Source organism: Neomonachus schauinslandi, chromosome 16 (genome assembly GCF_002201575.2).
Source record: "Neomonachus schauinslandi chromosome 16, ASM220157v2, whole genome shotgun sequence".
Classification (NCBI taxonomy): Eukaryota; Metazoa; Chordata; class Mammalia; order Carnivora; family Phocidae; genus Neomonachus; species Neomonachus schauinslandi.
Window position 1 is genome coordinate 14,290,527 of NC_058418.1, and position 11,575 is coordinate 14,302,101.

Sequence of the window (11,575 nt, forward strand, 5' to 3'; positions counted from 1 at the left end):
TCCCCCTCCTTCCTGCTCAAGCTCTATCTCTGTCTCTCTCAAATAAATAAATAAAATATTAAAATGGGGTCATACCTACCTCACTGGGCCTCACTGAGGGTTAAATGAGATGTGTCTTATGGATAGTTCCTGATGTTCAAAAAATGTTCAATACACATGAGTTCATGGATCTTGACTTCTGAGTCCTAGTTCCTCAAAAAGTAGTAACAGCTAAGTTGGACTCTTTTGGATTCCCACAGGTTTTTAAGCAACGGTCCTGAGGTGGACCAGGGAATAATCAAGGTGATGTCTTCCACCAGACTCATTCCCCTGTGGAAGGATTTTAAATACTTGGTAAATGACATCATACATAAAAGCAAGGTAATACATATGTAGGACATAAACGTGTTATTGGCCTCTATCTATTTTAATTGTTATGAGCACTTCAAAGAAGCATAGATTTTCCAGGGAAGCAGAAAGCAGGCACAGTAGACCATAAGACAATTGTCCCCTTAGTAGGAAGTGGGCCGTTCATTTCCAAATGAGCCTAGGGATCTCTTGCAAGTACATTTTGATAGTGGAAGGTGAACACTTTGGAGCATTGTCAGAGGAACCAACCCTTTGGGGAGACAGATTTTTCTAAAAGAGAAGGGAGAAGGCACCAGAAAGAACATTTGCCGACCTCAGTTTTGCTCTGGTTGGCTTTGTGTAAACTATCCCAGGCGAATGTGTCATAGCATACGCTCTATCACTGTGGAATAATACATATTGCATATATATTATCTTCCTCTGTCATGTTTAAAGGCCAGGCAGGGTGTTAATGTCTTACCTTTGTGCACTTTTAAGCCTTATTAAGAACTTAAAGTTGCACTGACTTTTGTCACACTCTGTTACATTTCATGTAGGTCCGCAGTGGTGCACTGGGTAATGTGTTAAATATGTCTTTCATGACATCTGTACCTTGTAGACAGAAGGGGGAGTGTTAGCGAACGGGTATGTTGGGAAGAACATCTGTTTTCCCCTGTGCTCACACCATGAAATTTGCCCATTTAGGCCCTATAGGGGTTTGGTTCTCTCCTGTGTCGGGCATTGTGTTACTTGCTTGTGAAGTGTAGGTGTCCTACAAGTGACAAGTCGTGCATGTGTGGGTGTAACAGGCATGAGGCATGACCTTGGGAATGGCTTCAGTTGTGGCTTGTGTGAGAATATATTTAGTGCACATGTGTCCTGGTCTCTTCGTTTCATGCCATGCCTCTCCCCAGCAAACGTCAGAAGACCCGAAGAATGAAGTGGTTGTGCTGAGTGACCAGTCCCAGATACTGTTCAGAGAGTCTCGCCATCCGCAAAATATGCCACTTATATGCTATTACTTCAGTGATGCCAACTTCTTTGCCTCCCTCTCTTGGGTGACAAGCACCAAAGAAATACAGGTAGAACTGCCTCGCCTTTCTTCTCCTTCTTAGCTCATCCGACGGGGCCGTGCCCACGTAAGCTCTCACCCCAGACTGACAAAGGGGGGAGATCTACCTCTTGAATGAAAATGACCTAGATCTAGGATTCGCCCCCTCCTCCCTTCTTCAATTACAGTCTCTCCTTGAATAGGTTTTCTGGTTCCCTTAAAATAGGCCAAGGTTAGGGAAAGGGTCCCAGGCTTCCTGCTTCTACGTATTTCCAATTCCCATAACCGGGGCGGGGGGAGGGAGGGTGGTAAAAACACTCGAGAGTCTTCCACGTCCTCCTCATCACGAGCACAGGGGAAAGGAGCTGCATATTCTGCCCTTTCCTCTTCAACTATCTTTCCTAGGCAGTGTCCCTCTTACTCTCTTGTAGGCTGTAGTATGGATGAAGAGCAAAACTGAGGACATGGTCGAGAAGAGAACATTCTCCATGACTGAACGACTGCCGCCCATCCAGTCCATGGTCCACACAGGTTCCTTTCATATCCTCGTGGCCTACTGTGGTGACCTGATCCTGCGGCTCTTTGGGGACCACTTCCGGTCATTCAAACCCCTGGGTATAGTGCCCTGCCGCTTTAACATCAACTGCCTCTGCTATGACCCGGAAATGAAAATGCTTCTGTCGGGCATCCTGGGGGCAGTGGTCACCTGGATCATCGAGAGGAGCGGCAAGGGCCTCCAAGTAGCCCACATGGTCCCCATGCCTGGAGATCAGCTTGTCCAGGACATCAGGCTGAACGGCCCCAATGGCTCCCTCCTCGCGCTATGTGAGACGGTGGTGAGGGTCCTTGAGCGCCAGGGCCACGGCCAGCTAGGAGAGGTTCAGAGGTTCATGTCCACCACCAGCGGCTCCTCTATCACCTGCTGCTTCACCTGTTTCGACCAGGGCTTTCTCTATGCCGGAAATAAGACTGGGGAAATCCAAGTATGGAGCCTTTTCCGGGGAAACTCTCTCCACAGTTTCAAGGCCCATTCCTCATCGGTGACCTGTATCCGCAGCCGGCCAGAAGCCCACACCCTGCTAACGGCTGGCAAGGAAGGCCTGATCAAGGAGTGGAACCTGACTTTGGGGAACCTGCTGCGGCGGCTAGAACTTGGCGAGGAACTGTATGAACTCGAGTTTATCGACAACACTACTTTCTTCTGCCAAACTACGCATACTTTCTCCTTGCGCCGTCTGCCTTGCTTCTACAGCCTGTTCAGCGTCTGTGGCTCTGCTCCCCAGCAGCTGCGTCGGGTCCGCTGCGGTGATAACTGGTTCCGGATCCTGTGCACTACTGAGGATGGCTTATTGCGCTTTGTGTCCCCACTCACAGGGGATCTTCTGGTCCTCACCTGGCCCTTCACGATCCTAGACCGGGCTGTGGACTGGGCCTATGACCCAGAAAAAGAGGAGCTCTTCGTAGCGACGGGCAATGCAGAGGTGCTGGTGTTTGACACGACCCGCTGCCCTTGCCCAGCCAAGTATCTCTTGTGCACCTCACCAAATTCTCAAGACTGGGTACAATGCCTGGCTTATGGGCATTTCCACCTGGGCCGGGGTCTACAAGGACTCATGTTCTCTGGACACCAGAGTGGTGTGATAAGAGTGCTTTCCCAGAACTACTGTGCCAGGATAGAGAAGTTCATGCACTTTGGAGCTATCCTGGCACTCTCTACACTACCTGGAGGGCTTTTTAGTAGCCGAGAAAACTCTTTGCTCTGCTCCTATGGAATGGATGACTATGTACACCTATCAGAAGCTGTGCTCGAGGGGAGGAAAGTACATTTGAAGCCCCTCGCCAGCATTCTCAGCAGCTGTCACCTAAGACACCTGATACTCTTACCCACGTCTGTGGGCGCTATCACGGAGACTAACTGTCTGCGTCTCTGGAAGTTCCATGATTTTCTGTCCTCTGAGTCACGAGAAGACTCAATGTTTATAGAGACATTGCCTCTGCACCAGTGCACCATCACATCCTTTGATGTCTGCCTGTCCTTGAGCCTTTTTGTCACAGGTGGTATTGATGGGTCTGTCCGGATCTGGAACTTCCATGGCAGACTTATAGCCATGCTGGACTCATCGCTGCACTTTGGCCCACTCTGCTTTGCAAATGACCGGGGTGACTTGCTTGTGTCTTTTAACCAGAGTCTTTATCTGGTGTCCTGTCTAAAACTGCTTCACCCAACCCTGCTGGCTCGCCTTTCCTTTATGAGCATGACAGATGAAGTGCTAGAGGCCCCTAAGCCTTTCACACCAAGCTTCTTCCTCTCCTTTGAGACCATGTTTGTGCCCAAGTATATCTACCTTGGAAAAGGGCAACAGGAATTAGTCGGTCTAGAGAAACTTGTCAATAAGCGGGCCATTGCCTTTGATCATACAGTGCCACACGTCATAGAGGAAGATGAGCAAGGGAGTCCCATGTTACTGCCTGCCTTCAGACACGGTTTCTCGTATAAAGAAGAAACTGATGGGATGGAGGTGGGCAAAGCTCCCCATTACGTGGTTCCTCCCCAACTACAGTTGACTGCCTGGGATGGACTCAGCCCCTACCAAATATTGCGATGCTACTTTGGTCATGGGCGGAAATGGCTCTTGGCTCCTGACGGCTACATCCCCAACTCAGTGATTCGTGCCCGTCTTTGGCCAGAGGGCAGTCCGATATACCTACAGTGCAACCTGCATTCACCTGTGTGGGAAACGGATTGGGACAAGTCCCAACAATTCTTCTTCTGGCATAGTAGGGTAAAATCTCTAAGTGATGCAGGAGAATATTCAGAGGAGAAGGAGGATGAAGACTTCATAGAAATGAGATTGTCCAAGGATGTAACCTACAGTGTCCTTACAGACTCAGCAAACCGTAGTTGGCTGGGGAAAAAGATGAGTGAAATAGCTATTAATAGCCTAGTGGAGACAATCCTCAACATTATGATCCACGCTTCTCCACTGAAGTACCAATGCTGTATTGGTGCACTGGGGCAAATCTTTGCCTCTTATGAGGTGTCTTCATCCCTGCGCTCTGAAACAGCCCATCGTCTACTGGATGATACCACCAATTCCAACCCGCTGATCCGAGAGCTAGCCTGGGAAGGGCTGAAGCATCTAGGAATGATTACTCATCTCTTTGCCATGCCCCTGGCCCAAGGATTGATGGACAAGGACCAAAAAGTGAGGAGTAAGGCCCTGAGCCTCATGGCTGACACCGGAATCCACTCTAAGTCCTCACTCTTAAACCTGATCCAGCACCGAGAGACCTTCCGGGAGATGCAGTAAGTTCTTTGTGCCTTCTGCAATTCTTGACTAGCCTCTAATTTTCTTCTTCCTTTCCCTTCCTTCACTAGCTCTTCATACCTGTCCATTAACTCTTCCTGTCCTTTTTCTTTTTCATAGTCTTTTTCCATTCCTAGACTGTTCTGACAATCCTGACTGCTCATTCCTGTCTCCATTTTTTCTCTTGCTCCTGTCTGTCCCTTAACTCTTGAGTTCCCCTTTTCATTCTTTTCTCCTACCTCTTCAGTCCCCATACAAACCACTCCATTCATTGCCACCTTGGCTTTCTAGACTTCCTCTTTCTTCTTGGCCATCCTTTACCTCAACGTACACTGTCTCTGTTGGCCACTGTGCCAAGCCCCCTGCCTGTTCCACAGCAGTTCCTTCCTTCTCATTCTCCCTGTTGTCCCTGATTCACCATGGTCTTTCCTCTCCCTTGACTTTCATAGGCAGGAAATGATTGGGGAGGAATCCCTAGACCATCTGTTGGGGATGCGGGCCACAGATCTCCAAATCCTTCATACTCAAGTGGAGCAGCGATTGAATGAAAACCTGACCTTGTCAGAGGGACAGGAAAAGCCTGCTTTCTCTTTAGAGGTCTCAAGGATTTCTGAACGTATATCCCTTTCCAAGCAACCTGATGTAATTCCTGGAGAATCTAAAGCTGCCATCAAGTCCGGCAAAGGCCAAAGACAGGGCCGAGCGGGGGGCAAAAAGCATGGTATGTATGGGGTGATCTGGTTCATGCCTCAGGGTCCCCAAGAGGCAATATAGTTAGGGCTAACATGGGTCAAGAGATATCAACCAGGTAGGACCAGAGACAAGTAGACAGATCTTTTCACAGAAACTTCCTAGGAAGAATCTACCCAAACTCAGGGAGACTCCAATGCTTATCTCCATAGGATTTGGAAGGGGCGAGCACTGGAATAAAGTAAGGAGAATCCTTTTTTTTTTTTTAAAGGCCTCAGCCCCCTCTGTTGCTACTACTTTGACGGCAATTCCTCTTACTCATACCATTAATGGGAAAGATGTGACTTAAGCCTCCCACGCCTTCCTTATCTCCATCTCCTGATCTTCCCTGCAGTCCGAAAATTGTGGCGGGCCCTCAAGAAGATAAAAGAGGCTGGCAAAGAGCCAGGTCCCGTAGAGGGTGAAATTGACCAGAGGGAAGCTGCACCAGTTTTGGTGGAGGATACAGCCGCCCATTCTAGAATGTCTTCAACCATCAGTGTGTTAAAGATTTCAAAAGATGGTGAACAACAACCTCCAGAGAAAGACACCTCAAAGGACCAGTTTGCACTGACCCTGAAGATGCTGAGGAAAATACATGACAGAAAAGGCAAGAAAAGAACAGTTCAGAAACCCAAAAAGAGGCACAAGAAGACAAAAGAAGCTGAAGTTACAACTGAGGAATCTCTGTCTGCTGTGAAGGAAGAACCAGTTGTGAAGCAGCTGAAAGCCAAAGGGCGGGGTGCCACTGGAGCGCCGGGCCGCAAGACCATCCCTGAAGATAGCTCATCATGGCGGGATGATCTGTGTCGTCTTATGACCCTTAGAATATCTGGTTCCCAAACAAAAATGTCAGAAGCTCTAAACATGGAGCTAGTGGCCACGGCTCAGAAAGTGCTGGCAGATCAACAGCCCAGTTGGGAACTTTTTCAGGAGATCTGCCCCTTGTTGGAGAAAAAAAGTGAGGTTCTGCTTGAGGACCTCAACTGGGATATAGCCTGGCCAGAGGAGAAACCGATTTTTATTCATGAAGGGGCAATCAGAGATGACATAATGACCATCAGAAGGGAGGACGAGATACCAGAGGAGCAAGAGCAAGAGCAAGTGCAAAAGGAAGAAGAGGCCATGCCATACTTGCAGGAAACCCAGGTGATTCCCAAAAAAGGCAAGAAAAAGAAAGCTATCTTTTTAGGACCCAGTGGCCTCACCAAGGGAAAACAAATATCGAAGAAAGAAGAGAAGAAATCCTTTATGAAGCCCTTTAAGCAAGAGAGGAAAGAAGTTCAGCAGGAAATAAAAGTGGATAAAAAAGAGACAGTGAGCAAAAGAGAGAGGGATGTGAGTCAGGCAGTAGAGGAAGTGGCCAAACCAGAGGAGGAAGTAGTTAAGCAAGAAGAAAGGCCAGTTATGGATGAGAGGAAGCTGTCTTGGCAGGAGTGGAAGAAGTCCTGGGATGAGTGGAAACAGGCCCAGGGTGAGACGAAGATAGCCTGGGATGAATGGAAGAAAGCCTGGGACAAGAAGCATCTTGAGGAAGAGGAGAAACAACAAACGGATGAAAGGAAGCCACTCCCAGAGGAGGAAAAGCTGGATGTGGACAAGAAGAAGCTGAGATGGGATGAGTGGTTAGAGTTCTGGGAACAGACAGCGGCCAGGTCCAGAGAGGAACACAAGGATGAGGAGGAATTGACCCTGGAGGGAGAAGAATTGTCTCAGGAATGGGGAGAAGAACAAGAAGAGCTGATGACAAAAGAGCAGAGACAGATCCAAAAAGAATATAATCAGGCCTGGATGGAGAGGAAACGAGCCCAGGCTGAAAGGAAACGAGCCCAAGAAGAAAGGAAGCTGGCCCAAGAAGAACAGAAGCTAGCACAGGGAGAGAGAAAACTGGCCCAGGAAGAGAGAAAACTGGCCAGGGAATATGGGAAACTGGCTCAGAGAGACAGGACAATGGTCCAGTCAGAGAGGAAGTTTGTCCACAATGAGGAAAAATTGGCCAAAAGAGAGGAGAAGTTAAGCCAAGAAGCAGAGAAATTGGCCCAGAAAAGGAAGAAACTGGCCAAGCAGTTTGAGGAAATGGCTCGAGAAGAAGAGAAAATAGCAAAGAAAGGAGGGAAGCTGGCTGAGGTAAAAAAGATACTGGCCCAGAAATTGGAAAAACTGACCCAGAAGGAGCAAGAGCTGGCATTGCAAGAAAAGGAACTAGCCCAGGAATTGGAGGAGCTGATGTGGGAAGAGGAGGAACTGGCTTTGAAAGAAGAGGAACTGATTCAGGAATTGAAGGATCTGGCTGAGGAAGAGGAGGGACTGGCTCAGGAAGAGAAGACACTGGCCTGGCAAGAGCAGAAACTGATTAAAGAAGAGAAAACACTGACCCTGGAAGAAGAACTGCTGATCCAGGAAGAGAACAAACTGGCCCATGACAAGGAGAAACTGCCTGAGGAAGAGGAAAAGCTTGCCCAGAAAAGGAAGAAACTGATGGAGAACAAATTAAAACTGGCCCAGGAAAAAGAAAAATTGGCCCAGGACAAAGAGAAACTCACAAAGAACAAGAAGATCCTAGACTGGAGGGAGAAGTCTCTGGCTCAGGAGAGGGAGAATCTGCTTCAGGAGAAAGTGAAATTGGCTCAGAGGAAAGAGAACTTCCTCCAGGTCAAAGAAAACCTTGCGCAGAACAAAAATAAATTAGTCCAAGCAAAGGAGAAACTGAATGTGTACAAGAAGAAACTTGCTCAGGTAGAGAAGAAGCTGATGGAAGAAAAGGAAAAACTTTCCCAGAAGAATAAAAACCTGGATGAGGCAGAGAAAAAGCTGACCCAATTAGAGGAAAGTCTGGCTCAGAAGCAGCACAATCTAGCCCAGGACAAAATGGAATTAGCTATGGAGAAGAGGGCAGTATTTCAAGAACTGAAAATGCTCAGAGGAGAGTGGGATGGTGCCAAGGAAGAAAAGGCACTGGGCACAGAAATGAAGAAACTGGCCCAGGAGAAAGTCAGGCTGTCTGAGGAAAAGGAAATTCTCTCTGCAGGAGAGACTGAAGAAACCTTAAAACAGGTAAGACTGACTAAGAATGAACTAGAACTAATCAAGAGGAAATTGTCACTAGAGGAGAAGATACTGAGGTATGAAGATAGGATACTGGCCACAGAGCAAACGGACATTGCCAAAGGAAAACTGGAATTTACCAGAGGAGGGAGAGTGTATGCGCAGGAAGAAAGGAAGCTAGCCAAAGTAGTAAGGAAGTTGATTAAAGAAAAGGAGGGCACTTCCAAGGCATCAAAAGTAAGCAGCAAAGTCTTAAAGGCACTTCAAGAGCTTACCAAAGAAGAAATGAAACTGACCCAGGAAGAAATAGAGATGACAAAGATGAAGAGGAACTTCTTTGTTAAGGAAAGGAGATTGAGCAAGGAAAAAAATAAACTTGATGCCAAAGAGTGGGATTTTTCTGAGGAACAACCAGAAGTAACCAAAGATGAGAAGAAACTGGCTAAGAAGCAGAGAAAACTGGCCAAGGAAATGAAAAGAATGATAAAGAAAGAGAAAAAAATAACTGAGGAAGAAAGCAGATTGGCTAGACAACAGAGAGAAGTCATACAGGAAGAAGAAGAGGAAGGACTAACAAAGGATGAAGAGGTAATACCACTGCTTAAACAAAGGTTGAGAAAGAGAAAAGAGCTAAAGACAGTTGATATACCACAGGAAAAGCTTCCCAGTCAAGAGGAAAGTAGAGAGAGCCTTTCTGAAGAAATGGAAAGCTTATTAGACCAAGTAGAGCGAGAGAGTTTGTCTGAGGAAGAGGAGGAGGAAGAGGAGGAGGAGGAGGAAGAAGAAGAGGAGGAGGAGGAGGAAGAGGAAGAAGGGAAGGTGGTGGAGGAGGTAGAGGTGGAAGAGAGGAGAAAGGAGAAGGAGAAAGAGAAGAAGAAGGAAGAGAAAGAGAAGAAGGAGAAGAAGAAAAAGAAGAAGGTGCAGGAGGGGGAGGAGAAGGAGGAGGAGGAGGAAGGGGAGGAGGAGGAAGTATTTGAAGAGGAGGAGAAGGAAAGCATCAGTGAGGAAGAGTCAGAAAGTCTGAGTGAGGAAGAGTCAGAAAGTCTGAGTGAGAAAGAAAAGGGGAAAAGCTCACTGAAAAAAGAGGCAGACAAGAAAAAAGAGATCTTTAAAAAAGAAAAATTATTTAAGTCACAAGCAGAAAGAGAAAAGGACCAAAGAAGAGAAATAATCCCTTCTATTGGAAAAAGAATCCCTGATATCAAAGACAGTGATATACAACTAAAAGTTCTGAAAGTCCCTTCCAAGAAAGTGATCTCAATAGCTCTGGGCAGGCAAGAGACAATACCAGTGCCAGTGTCTACGAAACAAGTATCCTGGGAAGAAAGGGCCAGAGCACTTGAGGCATCCAGGGTACTTCCAGAGTCAAGGTTTATGGAAAGACAAGAACTGTTGAAGAAATATAAGCCCAAACCTCTACAACTTTTGGATACAGTTTTGGAGTCCCCAGAGCAAGACTTAAAGACTCCATATTTACCTCACATATTGAGGAAGACCATGGAAGCTCACAAACTCCAAGGTGAACCACTAGAGCCCAAGTGGCAGTGGATTTTGCAGCATCATCCAGCTCTGATGAGAAAGACTGAGGTACCTGTGCCCCAAATCTGGGCCAAGGAAATAGGTGCTCAGGTAGTACTCTCAGATATAGAGTGGATCCGCCATGTCCTAGAACGGATGGAGGCGGGAGAACAGCTTTCTAGGGATAGTTTCCACAGATTGTGCCAGCTTCTCAAAGACCTCACCTCAAAGGGAAATTTAGAGTGGCTACATTTGGCCCAACTTGAAGCCATTGTGTACCGTCACAAGCAGGTCCTGGAATCACAAAGCGCACATATCTCAAAACCCAATAAGGAGCCCATGGGTCCAAAGTACCTGAAAGTGATCCCACCTATAAAAGGAAAGGAAAGCTGGTTAAAACCTTTCACTGTCCCCACACAAAAGTCCCCATTAGGTACCAAAGGGATTCCAACCCCAAAGGATGTAAATTGGCACCTTCTAGAAGAGCCTTACAGGAGTGCATGGGCAGAGCAGATATCCACTGCTCTCAAGGAGATGGAGGTGCAACACTTTCATCCTGCCACAGGAGACAGTTTCACAGGTGCCCAGGCCTCTGTGGAAAAACAAACCCTTGCACTGATGTTTCAAAAGGACTTCTGGGCTTTTAAGGACAAAGGCAGGTTTCCCAGATTGCCCAAGCTGGAGAAGAAGGCACAGGCCATCTCTAAGAAAAAGGAAGAGGTGCCTCTTTGGGAGACATTTGTGGCACTGTACCATGTCTTGCGGATGTTGCAGCAACGATATGCAAAAGACAGTGCTGCTTGGATGGAACAGTTCTACCAGCTCATGGACCTGTACCAACTTAAGTCACCCCGAATCCAGAAGCTGCTACAGGAGCTGTTACTGAGAGATGAACGCCAATCCCAAGAGATCACCTATGAGGCGGCCCTAAAGGCCATGGAGCTGGTTCCGGGGGAGCGCTTGTTCTCCCACCTGTTTTGTGGTGGCTCTCAAAACCCTAAAGGTCCTCTGGAGTTCCAGGAGGTGGTGTCCCTCCCAGGTCAGAATAATGTCCGTACCATGAATCCTATGGGCATTGCTCAATACGGGATCTTAGAACTCGCCTGGAAGAGCCTGCCCCAAGCCGATATTCACCTCACCAAGGAAATGCCCCACATCATTGCGCCCACCCCCTAATTTGGGACTGACTAGAGGTCAGGACTTTTCATTCCCACCTGGAGGAAGGCCTTGTCACCCTAATCTAGACCCTTATCCCTAGGGCCCACACAGAGGTAGGGCCAGGCCAAAGCCCTTTCCCTACCTAGCTCCAGAAAGCAGCTTCCATATATGGAATAAAGAGGAGGTTCTCATTTGCAGCATCCCTGTAATGTGTCCCTCTTCCTCAAACATTGCTTCTCCAGAAAGGTAGCGAGGGAGACCAGATATATACTCCTGAGAGTGGGAAAACATCCCAAAAGCCAGCGGGTGCTCACCCTCTGGAGGCCTTCAGGCAGAAGAGTCTTTCCTTGTCCTCTTCCTTCCTTGCCTCCCCTCATCCTCCCCTAAAGACTATAGGAAGGAAAGCACCTGGCACAAAAATGAATGAATATTTGGCATT

At 47.6% G+C, this 11,575-nt stretch overlaps 1 protein-coding gene across 1 annotated transcript; it reads left to right on the forward strand.

Annotated features, from left to right (window-relative positions):
• The first annotated feature begins 285 nt into the window (after nucleotides 1-285).
• Nucleotides 286-11,298, forward strand: WDR87 (WD repeat domain 87). Its single transcript, XM_021701100.1, has 5 exons — nucleotides 286-360; nucleotides 1,242-1,409; nucleotides 1,810-4,685; nucleotides 5,136-5,407; nucleotides 5,771-11,298. Exons 1-5 carry the CDS (start codon nucleotides 286-288, stop codon nucleotides 11,152-11,154), a joined length of 8,775 nt encoding a protein of 2,924 aa, XP_021556775.1. The 3' UTR covers nucleotides 11,155-11,298.
• Nucleotides 11,299-11,575: the final 277 nt, after the last annotated feature.